Source organism: Pelophylax lessonae, assembly GCF_965119305.1.
Source record: "Pelophylax lessonae genome assembly, chromosome: 10".
NCBI classification, from domain to species: Eukaryota; Metazoa; Chordata; class Amphibia; order Anura; family Ranidae; genus Pelophylax; species Pelophylax lessonae.
Window position 1 is genome coordinate 48,643,344 of NC_138777.1, and position 13,841 is coordinate 48,657,184.

The 13,841-nt window shown below is 42.1% G+C and overlaps 1 protein-coding gene across 1 annotated transcript in view; it reads left to right on the top strand.

The window, feature by feature from the left end:
* Nucleotides 1-3,347: 3,347 nt before the first annotated feature.
* The window catches only part of LOC309565930 (uncharacterized protein), a gene marked incomplete at both ends in the record, with an annotated part of 53,823 nt that continues 43,329 nt past the window's right edge, over nucleotides 3,348-13,841 (top strand). Inside the window, 3 exons of the mRNA XM_082270960.1 lie at nucleotides 3,348-3,467; nucleotides 7,301-7,494; nucleotides 10,699-10,836. Coding sequence (XP_082127086.1) covers nucleotides 3,348-3,467; nucleotides 7,301-7,494; nucleotides 10,699-10,836 — 452 coding nt within the window. The remainder of the gene's footprint in view (nucleotides 3,468-7,300; nucleotides 7,495-10,698; nucleotides 10,837-13,841) is intronic.

The window sequence follows — 13,841 nt, forward strand, 5'->3', positions numbered from 1 at the left end:
ATTAAAAACAGGGGTTTTGTTGCACACATTTGCAAATACATGTGTAAGCTGCAGGCCGCGGCAAGGCACCCTGTAATCTGCAGCCCCTAACTCTACAATTTAAAGAGTCTCTACAATGAGCCCACCCCTCCTTAAAGGCACAGGGTCACACTGAACACCCAGCACATCGCACAATGGCGGCAAAGGTGTCAGTGCGTTGCCTGGCTCAATATAGATATCAACGATAATGCAAAAAGTGGTCACCACCTCCACCTATAACTGGTCTTAATGGTAAGGAGCACTGGAAGGGTGGACGCATCACTATTCAGAAGCCACTATCCATATAAGACTGGTTCTCTGAAAAGGATCCGCCATCGGTGATTGTTTCCAAACTGTATTTAGGGGGATTCTCACTTTGGATTGTGATTGCTTGCATATGCACCATAAAAGTGACTGTTTGAACTTTATATATTTTAGCCTGTGTATAGGTTTTATTTAGCGCTGCACACATTTTGTATTACAAGTTGGTACTGACTAGTATTCCAATGTTTCTCTTTTTCCTCAGTTTTTCTCACTCAGCTAATGTGACCCCAAAACTTATAGAGAGAAGAAGGAGAGGGTCAAACAATCATGCTATGCAGGCAACTGACATCCTCCTTATCAACTGATGATGTAATTCGTAGTTAGCAGGTCGGCAGCAAGAGGGTCATAATGGTGCACAATGAAAACCTGTGACGTTGTGTAACTAAAAGGCAAGCTTCCTCGACCCGCCTTGTATACAATTTTTGGGAAATTTTTGGGCATTTTGCTGAGTCACCCGTGAGGAAACCTCAAGACACACCAGGGTGCCTGGGCACCCTGGTTCAAAAAGGCTGCTGTAAGACTTCTGGAAAGATAAATATGTTAACTCTTCTTTTACAGGTATGGTTTTGAATACAAGTGACTTTGTGGTGACAGGGTCACTTTAAATTTTAATTCTGAACTCTGTACTCCCCCACAGAGGACCCCCTGTGTGTATTTTATATATTTTTTATACTTATCTTTTTCTGGCGTCTTATAGCCAGCCACCTGATGTGCTAAGTCATGTACCTAAGTTATGTTCCTGCAGTGGGTAGTCCTGGATGATGCATCAACACACTGGGAGTCAAGGCACTGTGCTTAGGGGGCGGGGCCATGACACCCTGCACTCTGTTTCACCTCTCTTTGGTGACACAGGGCATCATTCAACCCAGGGGACTGAGGGCATCTTGTGGAGAAGATGTGGTACTGTGGGGTACAGCTAAGGTTGAGTATTGCAGCCTGAAACATTTAAAAAAAATGAGCCTGGAGCTTGACTTCAAAGTGAAAGTACAGTAAACCCCCCTCCATTGCGGGGGTTACCCTCCGGACCCAGCCGCGAAAAGTGAAATTCCGCGAAATAGAAAAACCCTATTAAAATGCATTGTAGGCATGTTTATTTTACTGTCACTGTACGTGTAAAAGCATTTTAAGGTCTTTAAACACACTTTTAAAACAATAGAAACTCATTTAAACACATAAAAGATACTGAGAGACAGAGCAAGAGCTATGGAAAACACAAAAATATTTAATTTTTAATGATTTATATAGTAAAATAACATTACAAAAAAAAAACGCGAATTACCGGGACCGCAAAAACTGAACCGCGATGGAGCGGGGGATTACTGTATAATGTATTTTATGAGCACATATTTTGCAATATTATTGCGGTGTTTACCTTAAAGTTATTGTTAATGTGACACAAAGTTATTCAACTGACCCTGGTATGCGTATGAGACAAATAAGTCTAGCTTCAAACCTATGCAGTTGGTCTGACCCCCGTTTGCAGAGGCACAGCGGACTATTCACGAGAATGGGCTACTGTACCTGCAGGAAAAAGTTACCTGTGCCTTTTTAAAATGGCAGCCGGATGGAAATCGCAATTTCCTGCACCCGCAAACACACTGCGTGTTTAGATGCGTGGGGGTCCTATTATATATATATTTAAATAATACATGGGAAAAATCGGCTACATTAAAGAGGTTGTAAACCCACTAAAAATGTTTTATTTTTTTTCAACTTGAAAGAGAAACACATAATGAGCTAGAATGCATCGCATACTAGCTCATTATGCAATACTTACCTTAGAACGAGCCCCCGCTGTGCCGCCCGCTTACCTCTATGACGGGCGACATGTTCAGTCACCCGTCTTCCGGGATCGCAGCATCCGGCCATCTCATTGGCCGGGGCCGCGGTAACATCACTCCCCCGCACGCACGCGGGAGCCAACAGTCACGGCACGGGTCTCTGAAGAAACGGCACCAGCGGCCGTTCCTTCAGAGCGCATGCGCTAGTGGCGTCACTGGCTGCATGTAAGGTAAATATCTCCTAAACGGTGCATGTTTAGGAGATATTTACAGTACCTATAGGTAAGGCTTATCATAGGCTTACCTATAGGTAAAAGTTGCAGAGGAGGGTTTACTTCCTCTTTAATAAATATGTTATGTACAAATAGGGACCTATTTATCCATAATTTCACTTTTGTTGTGACCATGTTATATATGCTTGCTTTTTAAAAAAAAATTTTTTAAGAGCAATACAAAGGTGTCATAGTGTACATATAACACCTTAACCACTTCAGCTTCGGATGGTTTATTCCCCTTCATGACCAGGCCATTTTTTCCGATATGACACTGCGTTACTTTAACTGGAGATTGCAAGGCCATGCGACGCTGTACCCAAATAAAATGTTTGTCCTTTTTTTTTTTCCCCACAAATAGAGCTTTCTTTTGGTGGTATTTGATCACCTCTGCGGTTTTTATTTTTTGCGCTATAAACAAAAAAGACCAAAAATTTGGGGAGAAGAAAATCTATATTTTTTACTTTCTGCTATGAATCATATCCAATAAAAAAATGTATTATACCGTCTACAAACTATGGGATATTTTTATTTATTTTACTAGTAATGGTGTGTGTTGAGTTATTTTCAGGGGACAGCAAATTGACACTGCTATACAAGCTGTACACTCACTACTTTACATTGTAGCAAAGTGTCATTTCTTCAGTGTCGTCACATGAAAAGATATAATAACATATTTACAATAATGTGAGGTTTTGTGAGATACTGTAAATCATGTGAAATGGTTTATCTCATTTAACAAATTGTACGTTTATTGGCTTCCTCATTTGATATGAAATACATTCTAAACAAATTTATCAGAGGGAATGTCATTATACATTATGATATTATTGTTGTGGGAATTTCTCTCCCAGCACAAAGATAATAAGCTATTAATCTGTCATTTTTGTATTATGCAGTTTATGTATATAAGTTCAGAGCTGTATCAACAAGTAGACTCAGATGAACAGAGATGGGGGGACGGGAAGTGTTGATTCTCTGCGTGTCGGTCATCAATGCTGTATTGGGGTCCCACATGCAGGGTGGGTCTATGTCATTCAGAGCACGGGAGAAGTATTCAAATGGATGGGTGGTAAGATTTCCTGATTCTAATAAATGTATGTATAAGATTTTTAAATTTTAGATTGAGGTTTACAAAAAATAAAACAGTCATCTGCATCATCAGACCAACTGTTGTCTGGGGAACTATTACATTGCTGGCGTCCCACTGGCTTCAATTCCCTCGGGAAATAAGTAGGTCAACATGACAGCCAGTCAACTAGCATTTTTACAAATAGGGGTCAGTAACAGTAAATTTCATGTTTTTCATGTGACAGGTTTTCTTTGTGTAGTTGATTTTGGAGTTATTATTGTAATATGTACCAGTAAATACATTTTAATGCACTTTTCTTACTTCTACAAAAGCTGTTTCATTTTTTTTTATATATATATAAGATTTTATTGAGGCAGGAAGATGCAGACAATGCAAGCCATACATAAATGTCGTAAATACGTGAACACATACTGGTACAAACAGAACAATCTTGTATTCAGCAAAGGTAAAAAAAAAAAAGAGATCGCAAGTTTGAACCTTCTCCCATTTTTATAAGGGGATATAAAGAAAACAGAAAATGTTTAATGTTGAAAAATGTAAAGTAATGCACCTGGGGGCCAGAAACCAGAAAGCAAGCTACTCACTAGGGGGGGAACCTCTGGGTGAGTCTAGGATGGAAAAGGACCTGGGGGTACTGGTAGACAATAGGCTTGGCAGTGGCATGCAATGCCAAGCCGCTGCAAGTAAAGCCAACAGAATACTGGGATGTATAAAAAAGGGGATTCACTCCAGAAATAAAGAGATTATTCTCCCACTCTACAAGCCTCTGGTCCGGCCACATCTGGAGTATGCTGTCCAGTTCTGGGCACCGGTCCTCAGGAAGGATGTGCTGGAACTGGAAAGAGTCCAGGGAAGGGCAACAAAAATAATTAGGGGAATGGAGGACATCAGCTATGAGGAAAGACTACAAGCACTGAACCTATTCTCTCTGGAGAAGAGACGATTGAGGGGGGATATGATATCAATGTACAAATACTGTACTGGTGACCCTAGCATAAGGGACAAACTATGCAGAGAAAGGGAATACAATAAGACACGTGGCCACTCACTAAATCTAGAGGAAAGGCGGTTTAACCTTAAAGTACGTAAGGGGTTCTTCACTGTAAGAGCAGTAAGGATGTGGAATTCTCTTCCGCAAACAGTCGTATCAGCAGGGAGCATCGATAGTTTCAAAAAACTATTAGATGGGCACCTTAAAGACCACAACATACAGGGGTATACAATGTACGGTTAGCAGCAAACACACACACACATCATAGGTTGAGCTGGATGGACTGATGTCTTTTTTCAACCTCACTAACTATGTAACTATGTAAAAAAAAAGGACAGGAAAAAAAAAAAAAAAAGGAAAAAGGGGGAGGGCAAGAGAGGAAGGGGGGAGAGGTGAAAGGGGAAAAAGGCAGGTGAATGGAGGGAGCAAGGAGAAGTAGGGCCAAGGGGGCCACCATGGAAGGATTTAATGAGGGAGACCCCAATCATGTTTCATTTTTTTTTATAAACTTGTACAAATTTTCAGCTTGACGACCGCCTAACTGGGACTATACGTCATGTTTTTTATGTTACTTACCCGGGTTATGGCAGCTGCTAGCTGCCATAACCTCGGTATCATTTTTTTCCTTTAGGCGGCTTTCAGATAAAAGTGAATGTATAACTTTTGGGGGTTCGAAGTCATTTTCTAGCAAAAAATACCGATTTTTACTTGTAGACAAAAAATGTCAGAAAAAGGCCTGGTCTTTAAGTGATTAAAGGGTTAGTTCACTTTTACAGAAAAAATGTAAAGGTGAACTAGCACTGGAAACTCTCCTTTAAAGGAGAAGTACAACCAAAGCTCATTTGGCTGTTCTTCTCCTATGGATCACAGGAGTGCAGTTCGTTTTGCAATCCTGTGACCCGGGCTAAAATCTGCTCTCTGCTGACGTCACAGAGTCAGTCCAGGCACCGCGTCATCACGACCACGGAGTTGGGCTCTGCCTAGATCCCTGGAATGACACCCAACTCTGCCTCTCAGCGAGCCGCTGAGAGCCTGAGCCGGCCGCTCCCACCCCCTCCACAGCCCAGCGCTCCTATGAGCGAGGAGGGGGTAGAGCAGAGAGCAGTGACTGACATTCAGCAGCTCTCTGCTCACAGAGTTGTGAGAACTGAGCGATCACTAAGTGTTTGATCGCTCAGTTCTCAGTGTTCTCAGTGTAGAGGCAGATGCAGCATCCACCTAGGTAAGTATGAATCAAAAAAAAACAAAAACCCATGCATCTCTCTTAATTGAAGTATACATAGGTGGCATAACACCAGCAATGTTTGCTATTTGGTAAACACAAAATTAAAGCAGCGCTGCTTTCATTTTGTGTTTACCATTTTCCCTAAGCTTTTCTTAGTGTTGCAGCAGCTGCACCTTATATACACGTTTTTTAATTTACACCTTTTCACTTGAAACTTTAAGTTTAAGAGATTATCCATTAGCGCGGGTTTTAAATTAGTTTTTCACAAATGTTTGCTATTTATTTTGATCTTGTGAACACATTTAATTCATGTTCACAAACACTGCATAGTTATGAAGTCTTCATGTCTTCACATAAAAAAGTTTATTACGTTATTTTAAAAAGTACTTAAAGCCCCGTTTTTTTCAATTTGGTAGAGTGTGGAAGACTTAGACCCTCTGTCAGGTTTTTATTGCTGTCCATTGTTACCAGGAAGTGATCAGAAAATCAAAATTTTACAGTTATCACCAAAGGGAAAATCTTCCAAAGGGAATGATGAATCTCATACTCATCCATACCTAAAATGACCAGGTATTTGCTTTGCTCCTGGCAGCAAGGCTCTCAGCAAGGGGCAGGCATACCATTTGTGCAGCTGCATAGGGTCTCTCTGGGTTTAGCACCCTATTTATACTAGATGTAGATCAGACAGATGCTGGAATATGTAGGCCAGAGTATATAAAACATTATTAGCTATAACTGGTACATAGAAAATTTGTGTTTTTACTTTGCCAGTAGGCAGTGGTGTACTTTGGGTGGTGGGTATGTGTTCAGCAGTTGGTATTAGAATTCTGAGGGTGCCAGCCAACATTATTTTTTGGGTTGTACCATGCAACTGCCTTTTACAGACACCTCTGCCTGTCTGACAGCAGTGATTCAGAGCCAAGGGGATGCTCCTCCTCGGCTCCAGTCACAAGACACAGCCAAGGGGTGGCCTTCCCTCACTCTGAACTGCCACTGCATTTGGTAAGTAGAGTGAGAAGATATGCACTAAAGGGAAGTTTGTACTGAGGGAAAAGGCTAGGAGGGATGTCTCTAATAGGTGGTGTCTGTACTGAGGGAGCCTATGCTGAGGGGTCTGTACTGGGGGGTACTGATGGGTTAGGCTGGGGGCATTTGTACTGGGTGGTGTCTGTACTGGGGGGGTCTATATTGACGGGTCAGTCTGGGCGGGGGGGGGGGGGGGGTGTGTACTGGGGGTGTTTTGAAAAGTGATCACGCCAAGGGTGCCAGATATGCTAGGTATGCCACTGTCAGTAAGTAAAAGAGAACCCCAAACATTGTTTTTTAAACAGGGTCCCTTTGTGACTCTGTCGGTCACTGCTTTGAACTGCAAACTGCAGAAAGGCTCCTCTGTCCTCCTGACATTCTTTTGTCTCTGCTTATATCTGCATAGGTTCACTGTGCAGCAGTATTCAGACTGGAAAAGGAAGGACCAACACTAGCAGCTCATTAGGTTATACTGTAGTCCACATCTGCTAACAAGATACATGATGACAGCAGGATAGAGCAGGGTGAACAGAGTGAATCTGAATATTTATTTTATGTTGGTTTTTTTAGGTTGACTTCAAATACAAAACAGCATTTACCGACTCATATGGATTTTCCTGGAGCTGTTATTCTGGGAATTGTGGTAGCGAGTTTCAGAACACCATTATACCTATGGAAAACAGGACCTCCAGCCCCAGTCCTTGGTACCAGAATGAAGGGTATATGAAAAGACGTGTATCCTTCGACAAACCTTTCCAACTTTGGTAAGATCTGTGCTGTTGAAATACAGTATATATATATATATATATATATATTTTTTTTTTTTTTTTTTTCAAACTTTGTTTTGAAAGACAAGGCAATATAATATTAGATTTTGTTATGCATTACCTCTTTAGTTCCATTTTGCTGTCCAAGGGTAAGTAGCTACTGATCCAACTCAGATCATTTCCCAATGCATGCTGGGTTACACCCAGCAGATCCCGCTCCTAATCTGGTGCTGCAGGAGGACATCTTTAGGAACATTTGATGACATCACAGCAATTTTATGCAAGTAAATCTATGGCTTTCATTGTAAATAATCAATAGGTGTGGAGAGAAAATGAGGGAATTGGCGCTGCCTAATAAAAGTGATGTGAATCGTGATAAATTTATGTGGTCTGAATAATGATGAATAGTAAAATAATGCGTGATAAATTAGAGTATAAAATAATATAACAATATACAATGTAAAAAATTATATATAAAGTATATAAATAAATGAATATAAAGTATATAAAGTATATAAATAAATGAATATTGTATCAAATAATCAAATAATCAATACCAATAAAGTGACATGTGCATAGGTGCCTGTCAGTGACGTGCACATAAATATTAAATATATAAAGATGATAATAAATAAACAGGTAACTTATGTTCTGTAAACCAATATGGAAATAATTCAAGTAAAAGGATAATGGGTGACAATATAATGATCAAAAAAAGTGGCTAAGTGAATAAAAAATTCAGCGAGTGAATAAAGTGACGGGATCAATCAATAGGTGTGTTCATTAGGAGATCCCTTCTCCTCTCCTGTTGCAGTGGCAACCATAAATGTTGAATTTCCCACCACTTTCTGTTCTGATAACTATGGTCACCAATTGAAATAGTGAGGGTGAAAATACCCAGTGGAGACAGCAATAAAAACCAGTTAGGATTTCTAATCCTTTCACACTAAATTCTAAATTAAAAAAGGTGAATCCTAGTATCCGTTTATATCATAGGGCAGTGATGGCGAACCTTGGCACGCCAGATGGTTTGGAACTACATTTCCCATGATGCTCATGCACTCTGCAGTGTAGTTATGCATCATGGGAAATATAGTTCCAAAACAGCTGGGGACGGGTGCCAAGGTTCGCTATCACTGTCATAGGGGTATATTATCCCATTGTAAATGACCAGTGGTGCACTTTGCACACAACTTCCACAATGCCAGTTTCATTTTAATCAGAGAGGATTAGCTGAAGAGCCTGTGCCCTTCCTTTACACTGAATCCTAAAAATCAGGAGGTTCTATGCATTTGTAGTGCTTTTTGCATTTTGCAGAAATGCACTACAGTCCATTTATCCTGGTTTCCTATGGAACACGTTCTGTAGTGCAAATCTGTAAAATGCAAAAAGCATTAAAAATGCATAGGTGTGAATTAAGGCCCATACACACGATTGGAAAATCTGAAGGGAAATTTCGTCTGACGACCGATCTGCCGATTTTCGGATTGTTAGTATGGTGCTTTTGACAGTCGACTCAGACTTTTCGGCCGACAAAATCCTGATGTGCAGGCTATATAATTTTTGTTGTCCGTCAAAACAACGTACGATTTTCGTCTCATTAGTACAGATTTTGAGGGCAAAAAATCTTAAGAGCAAGACTAGGCATGCTCAGAGATGAAAGAACACATACAAAACAATCCAACACGTGACATCACTTCTGAAGTAGAATTCTGTCATACGGGAAAATTCGTATGAAAATAACCTCTTCACTTTCCACATCAGACTAGCATGCCACAAAAAACGGATGACAGATCGTTCGATAATCTCATCGTGTGTATGGGACTTTAGGCCTGTGTTCAGTGTAGTGTCTGTGCAAGCTGAAATCCCTCCTCCTTTGCTATTGATACAGGAATAACAGCAAACAAATGTTATTTCACAAAATACCAACTTATTAAGGTTTTGCACCCCTCAGTTAAACAGGTTACGTTTTTTTTGGTGCTTGGTGACCCGTGTGACAATATTAATGAAGTAATAAACTCAAAGCACCTCATGGACACTGGACATATTTGCAGCTGCTTCTAGGAGCGTCTGGCATTTTTCTTTCCTGACTCTTAACTCCTCTGTATGTTAGCCTAGACTTTTAGCAATGAATAGTGGCAGGCGCTTTTTAAAGGCAGAAGCAGCAGAGTTTTTGCTGGAAAAAAAATGATAGATGCTTCTATACGCATCTAAACGCATTTTAACGCAAGGTGCGTTTAGTGTTTGAGCGTTAATTCATTTCAACAGCCAGAATAAATTATAATTCTGCCCAATGAATGAATTAAGGCCAAAGAGATTGATGCCTTTAAACCAGACATGGGAGTGCAAGTCACAAGCAAGTCTCAAGTCTTAACCTTCAAGTCTCAAGCAAGTCCCAAGTTACTGTGGCGAAAAGCAAGCAAGTCAAGTCGAGTCCCTGCTAGAAGTCAAGCAAGTCAAGTCAAGTCATTTATTTTGGTCAAGTCACAAATCAAGTCAAAATACTGATCTACCCCAATTTTCACCTTTAAATCAGTTAAAAGTCAGTGGTCAGGAAAGGTTTTGTTTTATTTTCAACATTAACAAAACTGCTTAGTGCTTTTTTCTTGGCATATTAAAGAAACACTTTGAATGCCCAAACAGCTCAAAATCCTTCGTCCGGTCATGTTTCAACACCACAGTCACTAAAAACATGTTAAGTATTTCCATTGTTAAACAGCCAGTGTCCTAAAAATCAGAACACACTGAGGGGTTTTAAGTGACTGTGGTGTCAGAAACATAACAGGCACATTCATTTTGCTTTAACACATCTTGCAAATAACTTAAAAAAATAAAGTCATTTTGAGTCATATGTCTCAAGTCAAAGTTAAGTCTCAAGTCATGAATACCAAGTCAAAGTCAAGTCGAGTCTTTTATTATTTTTAGCAAGTCCCAAGTCCTCAAACTGGTGACTTAAGTCTGACTTAAGTCAAGTCATGTGACTCAAGTCCCCCACCTCTGCTGAAAACCTGCCTAAAGCGTTAGACGCTTTTACATGCATTAGGCATTTTTTTCTGCAAAAACTCTGCTGCCAGTAGGAAAGGCTTCTAGGAGAGTTTGCAAAATGTCCTGTGTGAATAAGGCCTTAGTGCCAAGGACTGCTACACCCATATATAATAATTTGTCATCTTCACTAGTGTTACTTTTTGTCTTTCTATACAGGGAGAGCAGCTGCTGCTGGGTATATAATGTTTATTATGAAGGAGGATGGTCATTATTAACAGAAGTGGATTTAGGGACAAGATCAGATACCAAGAAACCCAACACCTCTCCTGTGACTACTATCATTCCAGTTTTAAGGTATAGTACCATCATTACAGAGAACTATACACAAGAAATCCCCATGTTGGGTAATATGTCAATATAGTATCAATATTTGTTAAAAAATTACTAGTTATGGATTAGAAAATGTTAAAATGTCAAAAACTGTTAATTTATGTGTGACTATTTCATTACTAGTTCAACTTTCTAAAGGCTTGCAGCACTGAGATCTCCAGTCCACAGCTGCCAACTGTACAATCCCTTTCATAATTACAAAGGAAGGCAGCTTTCATGTTAGATACGTAGTAGTAGTTGGTCACATTTAAGTTGACTTGTTCTATATTGTTGAAGAAATTTAACAGTCACATGGGTAACCAGGCCCGGATTGGCTAATCGGGAGCACCAGGACTTCTCCCGGTGGGCTGGTCGGTGCGAGGGCCGTTCTAATTCCTATTAGTAATTCACAGCATAGTATTTTATGGCTGGAGGGGCGGAATTCATATGTCCTGGGGAGGCGGAGCTGGATCGCAGAAGGCTGGAGGAAGCTGGAGGGGCGGAATTCATATTTGCTGGGGAGGCGGGAGGTGCAGTTGCCTTAGGTTTAAAAATGGCACCGCCCGGCGCCAACATGTCACCGCGCATGCGCCGCCACCGCTTGGGAAAGGACGTACACGTTCGGCTATTCCCAGGAATAGCCGAACGCATACGAGCTTTACCGAGCGGCGGCGGCGCATGCGCAATAACGTGTTGGCGCCGGGCGGCGCCATTTTTAAATCTATGGCACCTCTGGAACAGATAAGTGAGACTCTCCCCCAGCCACACTACCTGCCATTATGCAGGGCTGCAGGCATACTACAAGAAATGCAGTGCTGCGGGCATGGTACACCTGCACCATGCCCACAGCACTGCATCTCCTGTAGTATGCCCGCAGCCCTGCATTCTCCTGTACCATGTCAGTAGCCCTGAATTCTCCTGTACCATGTCAGTAGCCCTGCATTCTCCTGTACCATGCCCGCAGCCCTGCATTCTCCTGTACCATGCCCGCAGCCCTGCATTCTCCTGCACCATGCTCGCAGCCCTACATTCTCCTGCACCATGCCTGCAGCCCTACATTCTCCTGCACCATGCCTGCAGCCCTACATTCTCCTGCACCATGCCCGCAGCCCTGCATTCTCCTGCACCATGCCCGCAGCCCTGCATCATGCCCCCAGCCCTACATTCTCCTGTACCATGCCCGCAGCCCTGCATTCTCCTGTACAATGCCCACAGCCCTGCATTCTCCTGTACCAGGCCCACAGCCCTGCATTCTCCTGTACAATGCCCGCAGCCCTGCATTCTCCTGTACCATGCCCGCAGCCCCGCATTCTCCTGTACAATGCCCACAGCCCCACATTCTCCTGTACCATGCCCGCAGCCCCGCATTCTCCTGTACCATGCCCGCAGCCCTGCATTCTCCTGTACAATGCCCGCAGCCCTGCATTCTCCTGTAAAATGCCCACAGCCCTGCATTCTCCTGTACCATGTCCGCAGCCATTGCAAACTTATATTCTGAGGTTTTAATTACATTATTTTAATACAGTCAGTTGTGAACTAAAGTGGGCCGGTCTAAGGCATGAAACTCCAGGGCTGAAAATGAGTCCGCACTCCGGCCCTGTGGGTAACACACTTTATTCCAGTCACCCTGGAATGTATTAAGGCAGATGTTTGTCAAAGAGCAGGATGGGAGGTGTGAAAATCTGTGGAACCAATTTGTTCTAATTATATAATCCAATCCCTTGGTACCAAAAAGACAAAACGTCTTCAATAATACAGAATACTGAATGCAAATATGTTGTGAATTAAAACAAAGAGCTGCGCTTAGATCGATCAAATCACACAGGCATAATAAAATGAAAAGTAATCAGTTTAAAAAGTAACAGCTGCTGCACATATGTCAGGATAAAACATAAGCATAATAGTAAAAGGAAAGTGCAGCGCTAAGATCAGGAGTATATCAGTCCAAAACAGTCCATCTATGAGGTCCAGCTGATTGGGCCAGTAAGTGCCACCACCACCAAATAAAACCAAACCACACTGCCTCTTACTGTCAGACTGACAAAAATCGAGCAATCATATATCCCATTTATAGGCTCATCCGGGTCTCCTTTAATCCCCACCAACACTCAATTGGACCAAATGGTAAGTCCGAACATGGCGAACTTATTCATGGCTAAGTGGGAGGAGGACGTCATCTATGGTAATCTCAAACCGGAATTACGTCTGTGGAGGAGGAACATAGACTACGACCTCCTCCTATGGGAGGGTAGTGTGGAATTCCTGCAGGAGTTCTTCTTAGGGCTTAACAGGGGCGTAACTATAGGGGTTGCAGGGGTTGCAATCGCTACCGGGCCCCATGCTCCAGGGGGCCCGGTAGCAAACCAGTGGGTGAACTTCCAGGATCTCAAAGGTCACACTTGCGACTGGGCACTGGCATTGCACCACTGTGGGGAGGCCCCAAGATTGCAGGAAGGGGGCCCACTGCAGAACTTGTGAAAGGATCCTGCTGCGGGGCCATGCAACGAGAGTAAAGAGCCCCAGGATCAGTGGGAAGAGCCCCGGGCTTGAAGGGAAGGGCCCCGGCCAGGGGTCTGGGGGGCCCTTCATGGTTTCTTGCATCGGGGCCCTGAAGATTCTAGTTACGCCTCTGGGGCTTAATAATAATGATAGGAGTATTTACTTACAATATGAGGCTAGTGATAAGGAGGTACATTATTTCAATTTGAGAATCAAGATTGAGGGGGGTTCTATCCTGACTTCTACTTTTTTTAAGGAGACAGATAGAAACGGCTTCATAGATACCTCCAACATATTTACAAATATGTTGTGCTTTCCCTTTAAATGCAATAAGTGACAAAATATAATAACACTAAACAATGTGATATAGCGATGATGATCTGGTGGAACTTCTTGACCGACAGAGTGACAAATTCACATGAGGCAAAAGTCCATATCCAATCAGTGTGCTATCCTGGGGCAGTGCTTGGCAAACCGACATCACCAGCCAC